The sequence below is a fragment of the Camelus bactrianus genome, chromosome 19 (genome assembly GCF_048773025.1).
Source record: "Camelus bactrianus isolate YW-2024 breed Bactrian camel chromosome 19, ASM4877302v1, whole genome shotgun sequence".
In the NCBI taxonomy this organism is placed as follows: Eukaryota; Metazoa; Chordata; class Mammalia; order Artiodactyla; family Camelidae; genus Camelus; species Camelus bactrianus.
Window position 1 is genome coordinate 22,816,617 of NC_133557.1, and position 19,517 is coordinate 22,836,133.

The window sequence follows — 19,517 nt, forward strand, 5'->3', positions numbered from 1 at the left end:
GTACAGAGCCTGGCTCCCAAGCGCCTTACCTGGCAATTCCTATGCTTATTATTACTATTTTAATAATATTGGCAGCTATTGTTGGCATTATTGCTATTATAATTACGGCCGTTACTGTTTTTATGGCTACAACAATACACTGTTGTTAGCTATTACAATGTATCGTTTTGATGAACCTCTGTATCGCTTTCATCTCCCTGGAGCCTTGGGGCAATGGGGACCCCTGCAAAGCTGCTGCGGTTATTATTACCATTATCTTGCAATTTCACCGCCACAAGCGGTGCAAAGTTTGGATAGGACGAATGGGGGGTGGATAACAGTTTCGCGACACGTAGGAGGTGGGTCTGGGGAGCGGTCGGGCAGGAGCCTCCGCGCCAACACGGGGCGGGCCGCGCAGGGTCTGTGCCCGGCGGCCTCCGGTCCCCAGCCCGACTCCCGCTATGGCCCCGCGCGGCGCGGCGCGGATCCTGCCCCTGGCTCTCTTCCTGACTGCGGTGGCCGCGGTGTCCTGGGCGCGGGGACCGCCGGGCGCGCTCTGGCCTCGGCAGGGCTGCGCCGCGCTGGGCCGCTGCTGCCCCGGCCGTGACCCGACCTGCGCGCCCCGCGGGCCCCGGCTCTGCTTCTGCGACCAGGCGTGCGGAGCGCTGCGGGACTGCTGCCCCGACTACGCGAGGGCCTGCCCAGGTGCGCCCCCGTGAGCGTGTGGCGTTGGCGGAGCTCCCCTCACCGAGGGGAGCGGGGTACCGGGGTGCGACGGAGTAAAGAAGAAAAGAAGTTGCCTTTGGAGGGGGGTCCTAGACCTGGAGAGGCGCACGGGCAACGGGAACGCGGGCGCGCAGGACACCAGGGGAGGCGCGGGTTGTGAAGGTGCCGGCGGAGAAAGATGAGAGGGCGGTGGATCCGGCCGCTCGAATCCCGGCAGCGGTAGGGGCAGAATGGAGAGAGGATGTACGGAGAGGAGAGGGCTGTTTGGGAAGTCAGTGTGCAAGGACTGCGCGCAGGACTTGGGGGCCAGAGTGAGGATGCAGGGCTTGCGAAAGAGGAGAGCAAGCCAGCCACGTGAGTGAAGCACCCAACAGAAATAGGCATATGTGGTCGCTGAGCAGCGCGAGAGAGGAGGGGGCACACGCGCTAAGGAGGACGCACGCGGCATGAAGGGGTAACAGGGAGGAGGGGTTGCATTGGCTGGGGTAGGGTGCCAGATTTAGCAAATAAAAATGCAAGATCCTGGTTAAACTTGAATTTCAGATAAATAACCTATACCTAGTAAGTATACTTATGTCCTTAATATTGCATTAGCCATAGTTATATTAAAAATTTGCTTTTTCTGAAAAGCAAGTCTAACTAGGCGTCCTTTATTTATCTAGCAGCCCTGGCTGGGGGAAGGGCGTGGGGCATGGAGGGGTTCGAGGGGAAAGTGGGAGCTTCCCAAATTGCAGCAAATGAAACTTCCCCAGATTAAATTTGTGGAAGATCTGTCTTGGGAACACTTTTGTACTCATCAGAGAACACGTGCAAGCCATGGGGTCATTCAGAGTGGGGATGAGGTTCTTGGTTAAGCTGCAGCCACAAGGGATCCCCAGCGACAATGCAGGAGTGGGGGTCCCAGAGGGGAACAGTCAGAGGGATCAGTGATAACTTTCCCACAGTCTGATCCACACCTACAGAATCACACAATGTTATCGGCTCCCAAGCGTTTTTTGTTTTTTCCCTTTGCATAAAGAGCTTGGGCTGGTGGGTCCAGCAGCCTCAAAGCTTTGCCCACCTCTTTGATTTGCTCCTTTGGGAAGGCGTCAAAAAGGCAGTTGGTCTAGGATCTGACCCCTTGTCTGGGCCTGGCGGAGCTGAGGTCTTTTGAATAGACCTGGGAAAAATTCACTTTTCCACCTCCTAGGGGAGCATAGCAGAAGGGGACATGGGGACCAGTTAGGAGGCAAAAGACAGAGAGGAGTATGTGTTTTTTCATGAGTGATTTAGGTAATAAAGTTGATCGACTTCAGGAATTGATTGTGGTAAAGAGAGATGATGAAGATGACCTAAAAAAAAAGGGTGAGGGAGTTGAGTATAGCTCAGTGGTAGAGTGCAAGCTTAGCATGCACAAGGTCCTGAGTTCAATCCCCAGTACCTCCATTAAAAAAATTAAAAAAGAAAAAAAAAAGAACCACTAACTTTCATTGAGTACTTATCAAGTGCCAGGGAGGTACTGTTCTAGGTGCTTTAAATAGTCTCCTTTAAGCCCATAACAACCCTATGGAATAGATAGTGTAATCATGCCCAGTTTACAGATGAGGCACAGAGACACAGAGGTGCCCAGCTATTGAGCAGCAGATCTGTGATTTGAACCCCAGCAGTCTGGCTCCAGATCACAATATCATATGGTTGCTTGAGGGTGGGAGGGACTAAAGCATATTGTAGGAGGGACACTTGAATCTACAGATGAAAACAGGAGCCCTTGAGGTTGCCCACATTCAGTTCAATTACAGTGCTGGCTACCTGCTAGGTGCCCAGCTCAGCTCAGATTGGACTCTGGTCCCCCTCAAGCTTATAGTCTATTTTTGGGAGACAGGGTGGATGTGAAAGAATAAACAATCTCAGTCAGAGCGAGATGAGGCTTGGAAATGGTTGGTGAGGAGGGAGTGGAGGCGGGTTGGGGGTGTGTGTGTGGAGCTGGAGCAGCTAGGAAAGCCTTAAAGGATGGACACCATTACTTCACATTTTCCAAGTTCCTTATTGAATGTTTTCAAGTATTCTATGCTCCTTAATTCTCACTTCAACCCTGTAAGGATCAGAGCCCCCATTTACACTCTTATATAGTCATTGTACTAGTCAGTACTCTTAGGGTTGTGGCACAGCTCATATTACTTAAGCTAAGAAGGGAATTTGATCCAGGGACTCCAAGGATGTCATTAGGACTCTGTCTCTTTCCACCTTTCTGCTCTGCTTGTATTAGCTTCAGTCTCAGGCATGTTGTCACCAAGTGTTGACAAAGGTAGTACCCAAAAGCTCCAAACTGGTGTCCCGAGTGGAATAAGAGATCCTTTCCTAGTTGTTCCAGCAAGAATCCTAGGGGTCATTCTCGTAGGCCCGGTTTGGGTTACATGCTCATCCATGATCCAGTAAATCACTGAGTCTAGGGAGAAGGAATATATCAGTTGGCCATGTCTGGGTCACAAACCGTATTCCAGGAATAAGAAGGTGAGTTCAGTTCTATCCAAACTATGTGGCCTAAGAGTGGGGAGGGTTGGTTCCTCAAAAGAAAACCTAGGTGGTGTTACAAGAAGATGGGGGTAAGGTGGCTGGGAGGGCAGAAATGACAGCTGCCCGCTTCTGAGCTCTGGGGGACCCTGCATTTCAGAGATCTCAAAAGTAAAAGTGTGCGGAGACATAACAGGAGGAGGAGGCAGGTGGTGACTGTGGATGAATTGCAGGAACACTCAGATTTTTAGCTACTGGCCCTGGAGGTCTCTGTGATGCACTGTCACAAAAGACCTTTTGTGAAACCGCCTCAATAAGAGACAGGAACCACTAAAAGATTTCAGGTGACAGGCCAGAACTGCTTTCCAGAAGAATCCTTCTGGTAGACAGGAGGATGGATGGTCAGGGCGCCGGACAGTGAGGTTCAGAGAAGAAGGTGGAGTTTGATTGTCTAGAAAGGCATTTCCTGGTGAGTCTGGGCCTGTTGGAGTAGGGGCAGAGGAATCCAAGGGGACTGTGGGAAATTCAGTCTGGCTCCAACTGGCTCAGCCGGCAAGATGTTATCTGGGTCTCCAGAGCTGGAAGAGCAACCTGAAAACCTCCCTCCAACCCCCCTCTTTTTCAGCTACACTGATAAACTAGAATTTCTTTTTGTCAGAAAAAGGTCGGATGGCCTTTGTTTTGGGAAACACCGCCATCTGGTGGTGCCTCTTTGCAATGACAACCTGTGTGGTTTTTTTTTTTTTTTTTTTTTTTTTTCCTTCTTTGTTGTCGCTAAGGCACAGATTAGCTCATTCAGGATTCACTGACTGTTTAACTTACTGGGTGCCTATGTGTCAGGCCCTGTGCTTGGCCCTGGAATTCATCAGGGAACAAGGCCGCTGCCTCCACGGAGCTGACATTCTAGTTGAGGAGGCTGACAAGGCGTGAATAATCAATCTCATGGATGTATGGAGGTTGCGACTCTAGCTTTAGGTGAGGTGTGATGACAATTCCCTGGGGGTGTCTGCTGCGCATGCTGCTTGGTGACTTCACAGATGCCAGCAACGTGGAAAGTATCTATATAGGGTGGCATCCTTCCAATTTTCTGCCAAATCTCTCACCTGCCTGGCAGAGGATCATGGTGGGGCTTTGGTGCTTCCTCTTGGTCCAGAGGTCCGGCCAGTGCCTGAATCTGGTCTGCAGTCTCCCTTCCAGGTTGTCCAGCCACTCTACGAACACTGCCAGTGACACAAAACTCACTTTTTCTAGTAGACTTTTCTATTGTAGATTCTCGCTTGAATGACTGCAGTAGCTGTTTTGCTGGTTTCCCTGCTTCTGCCCTAACCCTGACCCAGCAGCTAGAGACATCCTGTTAAAACCTGAAATGTGATCATGTGACTCCTCTGCTCAGAACTTGACAATGGCTTTTCTTCATGCTTAGACTAAAATCCAGCTTCCTTACAATAGTCATCAAGGCCCTGTATGCTATCACTGTACCTTTCTCTTGCTGACGTCACCTCCTGCCACTTTGCTTCCTGCTTTTTATGCTCTGGCCACACTGGCCTCCTCACTGTCCCGCAGCATCTAACTCTGACCCTCCCTCAGGGGTTTTGCACTGCCTGTTCCCTCTGCCTGGAACACTTTCCCCTCAGATACTGACACAGCTCCCTCCCTCTCCTCCACAGATGTCCTTTGTCATGGAGGTCTTCCTTGACCCCTTTATCTAAGACAGTGTCTTATCACCTCCTACTGCCACTCTTATTCTGCTTTGTTTATTCTCAGAGCATAGATCCCTAGGTGTCATTACATCATATATTATATTGTTGATTGTCTGTTTCCCCCACTGAATGTCAGCTCCTCCAGGGCCGGGACTTTTTCTGCTTCACCGTGTTCCTGGCACCCGGGCAGGTGCCTAGCACATAATTGGCCCTAAGTAGTTTTTGAATAAACGCATAGTGCTCTCTGTTGTATTGCACACTTACGATCTGCTCAATGCTTCACATTTGTCATTGCACCAATCCTATGAGACTGTAGTTGGAATCCAGACTTGTCTGACTCCGTCTTGGCTTAACTCATATATTCTGCCCCCTTAAGATGCACTTCTGTGAGATAGTTTTGACAATAGTGCAAATACATATACATATATATACATGCATTGGGGTTCTGGCGAGCAACAGATGGTACGCCCGGAAGAGTTGAATGGGACAGAAATTGACAAGGCCTTCGCTTGCAGCGGTGGGGGCAGGGGTACAGGAGGGAACGGTGTTATAGGAGGCTGGTGAGGGCAGGATCCATGGCTGAGGGTCCCCCCATGTGAGAGAGGCAGGTGGGGTGGGGGGCAGTAAACACCTGGGCTGCACTCTCCTCCCTGCCAGTGCCTCCCACTGGCTGAACTCGACTGGCAGCCAGGGAGCCAGGGAGTCTCTGTGATACACAGGCTTCCCCAGGGGGCACAGGGCACAGAGAAGGATGCTAAGGTTGCTGTGAGGATTACGTGAAGTCTGGTACGTGGCTTGCCTGGTCCAGCAGCAGTGAAGTATTGATGTCCTTATTAGGTGGATGTTGAAAGCAACAGATGACTGTTAGGCTGTCTTCCTTTATCTCCTCCCTCCCTCCTGCTGTGCATTTCAACTCTGTCAAGAGTTGAGTTTCATGCAAGGAGTATGTGACTTCCCAACGTGCCAGGAGCAACACTATCTGTTTTTACAACACATTCACTTCCTTACTTCAATTCAAGGAGGGACACCTTTTTTCTCCACATTTTCAAGTTGTTGAACTAGGACAAGTCTCATAGCTGGTGAATGTTTTTCGTGAGGACAGACCTGGTCTTTCTTCACCACGGTATCTCCTGCACCTAGGACAGTGCCTGACTCACAGGAGAGGCTCAGTAAATATTTGTGGAATGAGAGAACTAATTCTGACAGTAGTGATGCTGTATGTGCATGCATGCATGTGTGTATCTCTGTGTCTGTGTGTGTGTGTGTGTGCGCACATGTGTGTGACTGTCAAGGCTTGCTGGCCAGAGCATCCATCAAGAGAAAGTCCGAAGATGCTGTATTTTGGCCAGTCAGCCTCCCCTGTCTGGTTTGGTCCAGTCCTGGACTGGAACTGTGGACTTGGATGAAGAAGCTGAAGGTCTCAAAGGTCACATCATCAGAAAATACCTACTCACTGGGCCCCTGACTGTGGTAGGTACAGGGAGCATCTCAGGGACTTGGACCCCCAGCAACCTCCTTCTCTTATTATGAAATATTTCAGACACACCCCAATATAGAGAGAATAATAAAACAAACCCTCATGGAAAGCCAAGATATAAGCCTTGGTGAATATCACTTCTGCATTCCTTCCCTTTCTCCTCAGAGGTAACTGCTATACTGAATTTGTTATTTATAATTTCTGCAGATATATATATATATATATATATATGTATATATATTCAACATATATAGTCAATTCTCATGACTGTTGGTAGTTATATTCTATAAAATGCCCACAAACACTGAATTGATGAATACAGAACCATTGCTCCTGGGGGAAATATGTACAAACATGTCTCACAAAGATTATAATCTTAAATTCTGAAAACAGTTCCGTCTGGTAGATCCTATTTTATTTTACAAAAGAGAGAAACGAGATTCAGAGGTGCTAAGTGACCAGCCCAAGGCTGCCCCACTAACAGGTGCCAGAGTTCACACCCCATCCGCCTGGTCCCAGAGCCGCAGCTCCTCGACCCATCCCACGCTGCCGCCTGCGGCCTCCTTCCAAGAAGGCAGGTCGGCGCCTTGTTTGACCTCAGCTGAGGCTGTGCACTCAAAAACTTTGCTGTTCTGTGTGTATCTGTGCGTAACTGCGGAAGCACCTCCAATATTGGTTTTGGGGTTACAAAAAATTTTTAGCAAATAGATGAATTTGCAAATACTAAATTTGCAAATAGTGAAGACTGACATATGTATATACACACGCTTAGTACGTATATATGTACTTAGGTGCATATACAATATCATATATTTGTGATATAGTATATATATGTAATATGTATGAATATTACCTGTATGAGTTCTTAAACACTGTTTTGCAGGTTTTAAAACTGCATAGTGTCACACCAGAAATAGCTTCTGCAGGAGGCTTCTTTCCATCCACGATGTCACTAGTGTAGCTCTTTGCTTGTGCCAGGAGCAAATGCTTTATATGTCACACCTGGGTGACCCTCAAGGCCACCCTATCATGTGAATCCTGTTCTTATACCTATTTGACAAAAGAGGAAACTGAGGCACAGGGAGGCGAAATCAGTTGCCTTTAAGCATTTAGGAAAGGTTTGTTGGAGGGAATGAGTGATGGAAACCACTGGAATGATCCCCAACAGGGTGATGGGTAAATAAAACAGGGAATTCTAAGTTCAGGTAGCTGTATAAACAGTTGCCATAGAGAAGCTTTTAAGGAAGGCATGGATTCACGTTTGCAAGAGTCTAGTGCTCGGTGTGGTGTTTTGTGGGGTTGGGCTTGTGGAGAAGGTGGAGTAGACTTGGCTGCTGGCCAGCTTCCACAGACGTTGCCCTTGGAGGTGCTGCCTTCTCTTCTAGCGGTCCCCTGCGTTGTGGCAGAATGGAGTGGCTGGAGTCGCTGTGTCAAGCCCTGCCAGGTCTCCTATCGTGTCCGCCAGAGGCATGTGCTGCAGGAGCCAAAGAACGGGGGCGCCCCCTGTCCCCCACTGGAAGAGCGGGCTGGCTGCGTGGAGTACTGGAGCCACCAGGGAGTGGAGTGCCAACAGTCCTTGTGTGAGTTGGGGTGGCTCTGGGGGTGGCTGTCAGTAGGAACAGCCTGGCTGGGCTGCAAGGCCCTCCATCGTTTCCTGTGTGGGGTTTGAGTTTATGGTGGAGCTTTGTCTTTCTTTGCTCTGATCCCCCTCCTCACCTTGTGAATGAGCTCTCACTTCCTCTGGGCATCTCAATGTCTTCTTTGTACTCATCTCCCAGTGTGCATTAGGGCTTTGTTTAAATGAAGATGATAGGAAACCTAACTTAAACTGATCTGAGCAAAAATATGTAGCTCATGTAACCAAAATTCCAGGTTTTGCGTTCAGGCTTGGCTGGATCCAGGAGTTTAAGCAAGGTTGCCAGAAATCTCTCTCCTTTTCTCAGCTCTGTTTTCCTCTGAGTTGGGCTCATTCTCAGACAGGCTTTCCTCCTGCAATGATCTTTGATAACTCCAGGCTGGAAGAAAATGCCTCTTTTCCCTTCGTTTCAACAAATGTCCTAGGATGAAGTCCTTTTGGCTTGTCTCGGGTCAGACGTCCACTGCCGAACCAATCAGCACAGCCGGAGAGATGCAGTGCTCTGGCCGGTCCTGGGGCACATGCTCCCTTTGAAGCTGGAGGGGTGGCCCAGCCTTGTCTGAATGAGACTAAGGGAGGAGGGCTCTCCAAAGGAAAACTTGGGAGAATGGATGCAGGATAGGCCAAACAACAGATTTTGGCTATATTGCATGTCCTGACAAAGGATTTTTATGTCACTGTAAAAAATAGGTGATGCCCATTTTATAGCTGAAGAAATTGACAAAGAAAGTGAAGGGGTAGGAGGGTAGGCAGCAGGGCCAAATTGCCCCCTTCCAATCCGTCCCCATGCTACAGCCTGACAGGGAGGGAGGTCATTCTACAGCTCAGATCTTACCATGGTGTCACCCTCCTGCTTTAAATTTTCCAGTATCTACCCACTGCTTTCAATGTGTTCTGGCTTTGGCCTCCTGTGACCTCATCTCCTTGCTTCTTCTGCCTACGTTTTAAAGGACCATTCCGACTGCTGTGGGGACAGCAGACTGACGGGTCAGAGGGCAGTGGGGAGGCCAGGGAAGAGGTAACTACAGTGGTGCATGCAAGAGAGGATGATGTCTGGACCAGGGTGGTGGCAACGGGGTGACGAAAGAAGGAAAGTCATTTTCTGCACCTGAAATCCTTCTCCTTCTCCCCTGCCACCCACATCTAACTTGCCTGGTTCATCATTTCCTGCATAGATGTCAGTTATCTCCAGGAAGATTTTCCTGATTGCCCCTACTATCTGCAATGCACTTTGCCACATTACTTGACTCTGTGAGGCCAGTGTTATTATACCAATTTTACAGAAGGGGAAACCAAGGCTCAGGGAGGCACAAAACTTACCCAAGATACATGGCTCATTGCATATCATTTTGTTTCACTCTGACAATAATTGTATGATATAAGTTCTGGTGTTATACCCATTTTTCTGATTAGGAGACTGAGGCTCAGAGAGGATCAAGATCACTCAGCTATAAGAGGAAGAGCTAGAACCAGAACCTGAGCTTTTCTGGGGCTCTGCTAACTGCTCTAGGCTACACCAAAAGCAGCACTGGTTGTTGGAAGAGAAGAGAGAAGGGAGGTTGTGAATTAAGTGTGTTTGGCAAAGACCAAGCCCAGTCTTTATGGCAGCAGCAGGGAGAGGGGCCTGGGATGCCCTGGTGTGACCCTTCTCTAGGTCACAAGCATTAATTAGTTCAATACCATTTCTTGGATTCAGCTCCATCACTCAGGAAACGGGGAAGGGTTGGACTTCCTTTGGCATTTTTTTCTCCTAAGGAATCACCAGCCTTTTATGGACTCTCAGTTCTTTTGTGTTCTCCTCTGTCTGCTCTAGGAAGGAAGAGACTTGGAAGTTAGCCCAACAAGATAATTTTCTTAATTCATTTATCCATCCATACCTCTGGAATCCCTTTCCTCTATCCTTACATCTTCCCACCCATTCAGTCATCTATCTTCCTGTTTCTTTTATTCCATCATCCATCCACCTGTCATCTCTCCATCCATCCTTTCCATCCATCATCTCTTCTCTCAATCATCTGTCTTTCCTTTTTTTTCAACCTCCCATCTTTCCATTTATTTACCATCACCCATCCATTCTTCCTTTCTTACATTTCAGCCACCCACCCATCCATTCATCAGTTATTAACTCATTTATTTTTTTCACTCACTATTCATCCATTTGAAGAACTTTTTATTGAGACCCACTATACAACCACTGTGCTAGGCCCTAACTCTCAGAGATAGATACGATCCTGCCTCCAGCATTGCATAAACGGTCCTTGTGGGGACCATCTGCCCAGTTACAAGATCTCCCAGCCTCCTTGGGGCTGCCATACAAGTGACTCGGACACTGGGAGTACCTAATCCTGCTTCCTGTGGTGTCACAGTCTGTGGGGGTTGCTAGGATACCTAACTCTGTTTTCTCCTTGGCCCACAGTCCCTGCTCTGATAACCACAGGCAACTATGGCAAAGAGAGGGAAAAGCGAGGTGCCCCCAAGGATCAGGAGACAGTAGGGTAAGTGGAAGCAAATGAACTCAGAGTCAAACTCAAATCTGTGAACATTTTTCCTTGGATGAAACTTTGATTGTGTCTCTCTTACTTTGATAGCTTCTCCCCGTCTCCTTTCCTGTTACATTGTAAGCTCATGAACTTTGAATCCTTTAATAGTTGGTCTCTACTCAGCTTCACTCACTCACTCATTCACTCAATGTTTGTTTATATGACAGGTACTGTGTTAGGCCTTGGGGCTACAGCAAGAAACAAAAAAGGACAGAAATACTTGTCCTCATGGAGTGGACGGTCTAGTCAGAGGAGGCAGACAATAAACAGATAGCATGTCAGATGGTGCTAAATGCTATGGAGAAAAGTAAAGCAGGGAAGGGGTGGGTGCATCAGGGACATCCTTATTGAGAAGGTGATATTTGAACTAAGATATCAAGGAGGTTATCTGGGTGAAGAGCCTGATTGGAAGAGGGATTAGCAAGTGCAAAGGCCCTGAGGCAGGGAGGTCATGCCTGGTGTGTTCAGGATCAGCAAGCAGTTCAGGCTGGAATTCAGGGAGACTGAGAGAGTAGGAAATATATACTGAGGAAGGGGGTCAGATCACACAGGGTCTATAGGCTGTGGTGGAAAGTTGGGTACTTTCTTTGTATGAGATGGGAGTCATGGGAGGGCTTTGGGCAGAGGAGTGACATGCTGTGACTTAGGTTTTCACAGGATCTCTGGATGTTATTCGGAGAATCGATTGCAGAGAGGCAAGGAAGGAATCAGGGAGACCAATGGGGAGGCTACTGTCATAGTCCTCATGAGAAATGAAGGCGGTTTGGACCAGGGGGGTAGACCTGCACCTTTGAGGGGTGGGTTTCAGGGACTGGAGTCAGATGGCTGATGATGCCAAGCTTGTAGGACAGTGCCTGGCACCTGGTGGATAGTCAAACATCAGTTGAAAGCATAAGATGAGCTAAGGCAGTAGTAACGGAGGTGGAGAGGAGAGGATTCCTTTCACTGCAAGTGACGGAAATTCAGCTCAAACTGGCTCAAGTGAAAAGAATTGTTGGTCTATACAACTGAGAGGAAGAGTTTGAAATAGCATTACTTCAAGTATGACTGGAGCCACAGGGTCAAATAATATTATGAGAACTCCCTCTCCCTTTCTCCTCTCCCTCTCCCCCTTGCCCCATATATTGGCTTCATTCTCTGGCAGCCTCTTTCCATGTCGTGACCAAGATGCTCACCAGCAGCTCCCAGTCTTCCCAGCTTAGCAACACCAGCTAAAGGAGTCCTTCCAGTCTCATTGTGTCATTTCTAGAGGAGACTCTGGTCCTGCTTGGATCCCAGGCCATCAGGCCCAGAGGATGGGACCCCCTTGATTGGTCAACTTCAGTCATCTGCCCACTCTAGGGGCCAGAGTGGGGAGCCAGGACCAGGCACCTGGACTGATTGCTCCTGCAAGACCACGTAGGGTGAGGACAAGGGTTCTCCTAATAGAGCACCCAAAGAAAGCGTGTTGGGAAGACAAAAGTTCCAGTTATCACAGGCTTCTGGTGAGGAACAGATTCCTGAGGAGTTCTGGGGGCTGCTGACAGGAAGGGGCTCCCCGCTGGCCCAAAGGGCTGTTCCTGAAAGAAAACATCCACTCCTTGAGCCGCTCAGAGGCTGCAGCCACCAGGGGGCAGCAGCCTCACACAGTCACCCCGGGGTCCTGGACAAGCTGCATCTCCTACTGCTCCTTGAAGAAAAAGTAGGGTAGAAGTAAAATTTTGGCAAATTGAGTCTTAATTCAGATACCCCAGAATGAGGAGCTTCCCTTTTAAGTAATTCTTGTGGTGAATTTTTTTGTAAAGTAGAATCTTTTGTAAAATGCAGCAGAGTGCTTATTGAGGCTTTTTTTGGGACTAGGTGGTTCTGTTTTAGGGACTACCACTTATTAGCTGTGTGACTCTAGGCAAGTTATCTTTCTGGTCCTCAGTTTTCTAATCTGTAAACTGGGGCCAGCATCTACCTTGCAGCGTTTCCCTATTCCACTGGACCAAATGATTCATTCACCAAATTTTTTACTGAGCCATGTACTAGTTTGGGAGTTGGACACACAGTGAACACAATCAACAAAAATTTCTGCCTCTGTAGAGCTGACATTCTGGTGGGGGAGACAGACGAGAAGTGAACTATACAGACTTTGGGATACGGTGCTTAGAAGAAGGACCAGCCCATGGAGTCCCTCAAGAATATTAAAACAGGAGCCAAGTCTCTTGTATGCAACCTGTTGATGCAGAATAGGCTGCCCAAAAGGTTTCCATAGCAGGGAGAAATTGTACCAGCCTGGGTCTACATAGGGCTAGGAACACAGTAGGTGCTCCATAAATGCTCACAGGTGTTCGGGGTGGTGTCTTCCTATGTGGCTGCAGGTACTGTGTCCAGTTCCGGCTGGGGCCCATTCTACGGAGCTGCCAGCAGGTGAAGGCACCCCATGCCCAGTGGATGAGGTATCTGACCCAGGGCCACACGGTTTGTGTGAGGTGTGAGTGGCCTGCCCAGGATGCCAGGAGCCGGCGCTGCTACGGGGATGGCGGTGGGGCCGGAGGGTAAGAACTGGGACTCGGGCATGGGGAAGTGTGAGAGCAGAGCCTGTGGCTTCTCTGCTGCCTGAGAGATGGAGGTGCTTCGGGAACAGGATCCTGAGCAGGCACCAGGAGGGTCCTGGTCCCAGAGGAGGAGCAATTCCTGTCACTTCTAGCTGTGTGACCTTGGGTGATCAAATAACCTCTCTGAACCCTAGTTTCCTCATCTGAAAATGCAGATAATAAGAGGTCCTCCCCATGGGGTAATGATGACAGTGAAGCAAAATTGTGCAAATGGAAGACTTAGCACAGCTCCTGGCATCTAGAAAGCACTCAAGACAAGGGAGCTGGTATTATTTTTGAATCCTCACACCTTACAAGCCAAGTTTGGTTCCCCTCATTTTATAGATGGGGAAACTGAGGCTCAGAGAGTCACTGTGACTTAGTCAAGGTCACACAGCAGAAGTTGACCCAGATTTGGCTGATATCATCCCCCTAGACTCCACCCCCAGTGGCAGGTGTCTTGGAAGGTACTTAGCATTATGATAGTAGCTAACAGTTACTGAGTATTTAATATGTGCCAAGCATTATTCTAAGTTCTTTATGTTTGCTCATTCACTTCTTTATTCATTCATTCAATAAATATTTGTTGAGCACTTACTACTGAGCATGAGCCAGGCAATGTTTTGGACACTGGAAGATGCAGTGAACAAAGCAGCTGTGGTCCTGTCTCTTATGGAGACATATTCTGCTGTGAGGAGGCAGACGTTAGGCAAGTTAATCAATAATTTGTCAGACAGGAGTTAAATGTTAGGGAAAGAAAGTAGAATCAGGGGGAATTTATAGGGATTGTTATTTTTGAAGGAAGGTGACCCTGAGGAGGTGACATTTGAATAGAGAGCTGAAGGAAATGAGGGAGGTAGCCATATGGGTGTTTGGGGGGAAGGGTGTTCCAGGCAGAGGGAACAGCAAGTACAAAGGCCCTGAGGTGGGAGCATGCTGCCATTATTGAGGCCAGAGTGGAAAGAGTCAGGGGGAGTGTAGAAGGAGGTGAGGACAGTGAGGACACGTGGACACACGGTATACTGCTGAAACATTCCGAGAGCCCGAAGTGGACACTTTCAGGATCCTTACTTTCCAGATAAGGAGACCAATTCATGAAGAGGTGCCCAAGGTCACATACCTAGCAAGTGGCAGAAGTGGGCTTTGATCTAAACAGCTCAGACTCCTGGGCCAAGCTCTAAAGACAAGTCTAGACTGTTTCCCACTGACTGTGCTTTTCCAGGGCAGGGATTACTAAACTGCAGAAATAAGAGCTCTCTCTGGGGTCTGTCCAGGGAGTTCTCCCCTTCCCAAGGATGTTAATTTCCTTCTTTCTAAAAGTGAGCAGCCCCGCTCACTGCAAACCTAGAGCAGGGAATGCCAGATGGGGTGTTAGGGACAGATGTATATGAACAAGATGCACTGGGACTGCACAGATCCAGGTTCAAGCCCCATTTCTGGCCCTTACTAGGTATGTGACTCTAGGCAAACCCTCCTTCTGACCCTGACAGTCCCCACTACTTGGATTGCAGGAAGGATCCTGAGCCCTTTGCACAGCACCTGGCTTCTTGTAGATGCTCAGTAGTGGAAGCTGCTATTGCCATGTTTAACCTATACAATGGACACAATAATATGTACTTTGTGGAAATCAGATGTAATAAATGTGATGAGCCTGGCACATAGTAGGTGCCCGATTAATGAATGGCAGACAGTATCATGATACTTTAGAGAGGCCCTCTTTGCCTGTCTTCCTCCAATCTCTTCCCTACTTACCTGTCCCAGACCTGAGATTCCACCATTAGAGATTCATTCTTTGGGCTAGATGCTCACATATTAGAGACTTAGTTTACCTATCCATCTTCAGATAAGCCTTTCTAGCCCTAAAACTCAGATTAATCTGAAGCTTCTCTTTTTGGATGCAAATACTCCAGGAACATGGCACTTTGATGAGGCTGAGATGAAGGCCACAGGAACCGCTGCCTCCACTAGGCATGGACAGGAAGTGGAAAGCAGAGCCAGGGCTGTGCCAGAGAGGGGCATCTCTCCCTGCTCCCACCCCAGCCAGGCCAGGCTCACAGAACAGGTGATGGAAGGTCTGACTAGGGCATGAGCTCACCAGGCAGGACTGGACAGAGGAGGAGGATCAAAGCCAGGATGGAGAGGAGCTGCCAGCCAGATTCTTTCCATGGGCAGCTGGTGAGGGCGGGCATGCAAAGGGTCTGGGCCCAGGGAGGGATAGCCTGCCAGATGGGGATTTTAGGAAGGTTTATTTAGCGTGAGAAGTGTCTCTGAGTTTGGGACAAGCAGAAGGAACACCTACCATAGTCATGCACCTACTGTGTGCTGGGCACCAAGAGGGTGCTTTATATATGAGCTCTCATTCAGGCTTCATAAGCCCTTTTGAGACAAGAGACATTAATTCCATTTTCAGTAGTGAGGATGGCAATAATCATGGTAACTTTAAATGCTATCCTATGTAAAGTGCCTAATAGGTGCCAGGCACTGTGCTTAGAAGCTTAGAATAATAACACAAAGAGTGCTATTATTGTTATTTTGCATTTTTAAAAGATTTGAATTATACCTATAGAGAATTGGCTAAAACATATATGAACAGTTTAATAAATGTTTGCAAAGAAGATACACCTGGGTAGTCACCACCGAGGAAAGGAAGGGAACCTTACTAGCCCCCCAGCACCTCCACATACCCTCCTACCACAGCCCCTCCCCTCCCCACAGAGGAAACCTCCATCCTGACTTCCATGGTCATTCATTGTACAGTCTTCTTTATAGCTTTACTCACCTCAGTGCAGATACCTAAACACTAGAGTTTAACTTTTTTTTCAAGCTTCACATAAATGAAATGATGCAGGAGGTACCTTTTGGAATTCGGCTTCTTTTGCTTGACGTGAAATTTGCAAGTTTCATCCGCGTGGCTGCCCCGCGTGGCTGCCTCGTAGCACTGGCTCCTTCGTTCTTGTTGCTGAAATGGTTAGCTATTAGCATCATGATCATTTTTACTTTCTCTGCACACAGCATCTCATAGAACCCTTCCAGCGCTTCAGAGGGGTGGAGATTATGGATATCTGTTTTCTACTGAGGAGCCAGAGGCTCCTAGAAGCTGGCTCACGAACCCACCACCAATTCCAGGACCTGTGTTCTTAATCACTCCACTGTGTTGCTTCCTAACAGAAGGGAAAAGGGGCACAGGGAGGTTAAGCAACTTTCCTGGTGTGCCCAGCAAGGATGGGAGAGCGTCACCTCACCAGACCCTACGAGCTGAGTCTGGACTGCCCCGTGTGGCCTCTAGGGTCAGCGGTTCTGCGGTCAGCCCAGGGCCAACTTCTCCATCAGGCACAGTAGACACAGGGCCCAGTGCCCATCTACTTTCACAAAAATGCTGTAACTTCTTTCAAAATCAGAAAGCAAAAAAAAATAAGATGTGATAACAATGAAGATCTGATACTGAATCCAGCCCAGATTACATTTATCTCTACACAGCGCTGAACTCTGATTTAAAATATTTTTGCGTGGAGAAGGGGCCCCTGAGGCAAATATCCCTGGCACCTAGGAGAGTCATCGCCACTGAACCAGCCCCATGTCTTCCAGGCACCAGCTGTTGCTGTGGCAAGCGGCCGGCCACCCCCGGTGCCGAGGGACCTGGGAGAGGCTCGGGCAGCTCCGGGACTGTTCCTGCCCCGAGGTCCACAGGCTCGTCTTCATCTAGCCACAGCTGCCCCTTATCTTCCCAGGGCCCCTCTTCCCAAAGCCTCCCTGGGTGGTAGGGAAACCCCCCAGGCTTGGGAGCCCACAGAATGAGGGAGCAGGGAGACATCTGCAAATTTGAGACTGAAGGAACAAGCCTTGTCCTTATGCTGACACTGAAAATAGCTTTATATTTCCACTGGGTGCCAGCTGAGTCACAGCCCTACTGCCCTCTCCCTCTAGGTCAGGGCTTCCCAAATTTCATCTCCTAAACATACCCCTATGTTTTGCCCTGTTTTCCTTGCTTGTACCCTTTTTTTGGACTCTCCACCCCCACCTTGTTTTACTTAAATAAATTTATTTTAAAAGGAAACTTAAATATATGTGTGTAAAGAGGACATTTTTAAAAAGTCACAACTAGAGATGAAAATAAATAGTAGTAAACATTTATTAAGTACCTACAGTGTGCCAAGCAGTGTCCTAGCCCTTTACACATATTGACTCATTGGATCCTGAGTTAGGTACACTTGTTATCCCCATTTTGCATGTGAGGAAATTGAAGCACAGAGAGGTTAAGCCACTTGCCTGGGGACACACAGCTAGCGAGTGGCAGAGCAGCGATTTGAAACCCATGAGCTACACCTACTGCTAAGACTTTCTGCACTAGTGGTACATCTTCTCCATGAGGTAAGGTTTTTGGTCTGTCTTGTTCTCAGGTACCCCCATGCCTAGAAGAGGGCCCAGCATGCAATAATGCTCAATAAATATTTGTTGAATAAATGAAATGAATAGGTGAACAATCAGTTGCCATAATTAGAAGGCAATCAGAAAAAAAAACCCATAAAGGAGACCAAACAAGTCTGGCAAGGTCTCATTGCCCAAGGAACCGAGCATGAAGCCTGTCCTCTCCTGGTTCAAACAAGACACTAGTACGGGTTGGAGAGAGAGTGAGGAGACACTAGTGTCTAATGGAGACGAGGTCCTTGACAAACTAGAAGGGAATTCCAAGGGACTTGAAAGGGAGCTGATTTTCTCCCCTTGGGAGTCAACTATTATTAATATATGTTTTAACACCTTTATTGGAGATCCAATTCACATACCATACCAGTCGCTCAACGTGTACAATTCAGTCTTTTTTAGTATATTTGTATGATTGTATAACTTTGTCTAATTTTTGAACATTTCGCATCCCCCCTAAAAGAAATCTTGTCCCCTCTGTTAGCAGTTACTCCCCATTCGTCAGACCCCTCCAGCCCTAATCAACCACAAATCTACTTTCTATTTCTATGGATTTGCCAATTCTGGACATTTCATATAAATGGAATCACACAAATGGCCTTTAGAGTCTGGTTTCTTTCACTTAGCATAATGTTTTCAAGGTACATCCATCTTGTTCTCAGTTGTTTAATGCCCTGTCCCGGGTTCATGTAAAACCATCTCATTTACGAGTCCCTCACTTGGGGGAGCATGGCCGTGGTGAATAAAGAAGTGTGCGGGAGCCCTGGCTCCCTCCTGCTCCTCGTGGAAGTGTGCCGGCCCAGCTCTCCCTGCCTCTGGGCCCAGCAGCTCCCAGGATGGGGGTGGGGGAGGGGTGTGTCTTTCCGCTGTCCTTGGGGCTGGGCAGGGACTGGCCCACATGTCGCTGCTGCTCAATCCTCCTTCCTAAATCAGGACTCCGGGCACTCCTGGGAATCACTGTCTGTTCCCCTCTCTGGGAGTGTGAATGAGTCACTGGGCAAGCATTTCGGCAGCACCTGTGTGTGTCGGTCTGGGGCCCGAGGAGCTGGGGCAGTGGCGGGGAAAGAGGTGGCCGGCCTCTCAGGAGGCCAGCGAGGGGGCTGCCGGACTCACACCCAGGCCAGGTTCCCTAGAAGCAGGCTTTTCCTGCCTCTGCCCTTATCCTTGTTCTGGCTGCAGGAGGCCGTTTTATGTGGAAATCAATTTCTGTGTTTAGCTGCTGTCTTCCCAAGAAGACTGAGTACCTGAATCGCCCAGGCTCTGAAGCATATTCTTTTTGGAATCTCTCATAACTACTGTTGGAAAATCAGCCCCTAAGGACCCTGTAAGGTAGCTGGTCTTCCCCCCATTTACAGAAGAGGAAACCAAGGCTCAGGAAAGTCGAGTGACTTGTACAAGTTGTCATGATTAGGAAATACTGGAGCTGGGGTTTGAACTGGACACCAAAGCCTGTGCTCTTGACCAAACAGGGAGGCAGAGGCTGTAGTGGGGACACCGGGCCATGGGTACCAAGAAATGGGACATTTACCTTGGGTGCTCCTTCTGGAGTGTGGTGCTGTGTTACCGCACCAGGTTCACTTTGCCGAAACGCTGAGACACCGAGGTTCACAGGGAAGCGCAGACAGGAGGAAAACCTACCTCCTCGAAGGCGAAGGCGAGGAGGGGCTGGGGTATTTCTGGGATAACGAATAAAGCGGCAGGGCGGTCTGAGGCCTGGGGAAAGGTGATTGGGAAAAGATGCTGTCATTTTTGTTCTTCCCAGGTGCAAGCAAGCTACAGGCCTCCGCACATTCAAAAATGAAGGCGCTTAGCACAATCTGAGGGTTGAATTTTCCACCCTCTGATGTCAAAAAGTCACCAAGGGAATACTCATGCATGCCCAGGTGAAGGGTTGGTGGTCCTGTCCAGCTGTAACCGGCTCAGCTGGAACGAGACAAAGCTGACTCCAAGTTCCCGGAAAACAACCCGGGCAACTGTCTTATTGTTTAG

General features: G+C 48.6%; 1 protein-coding gene across 1 annotated transcript; it reads left to right on the forward strand.

The window, feature by feature from the left end:
• The first annotated feature begins 355 nt into the window (after positions 1-355).
• LOC123617930 (somatomedin-B and thrombospondin type-1 domain-containing protein-like) lies at positions 356-17,152 on the forward strand. Its single transcript, XM_074347415.1, has 5 exons — positions 356-684; positions 7,758-7,952; positions 10,425-10,503; positions 12,894-13,070; positions 16,695-17,152. The coding sequence occupies exons 1-5, from the start codon at positions 441-443 to the stop codon at positions 16,810-16,812; spliced, it is 813 nt and encodes a 270-aa protein (XP_074203516.1). The 5' UTR covers positions 356-440; the 3' UTR covers positions 16,813-17,152.
• The last annotated feature ends 2,365 nt before the right edge of the window (positions 17,153-19,517 follow it).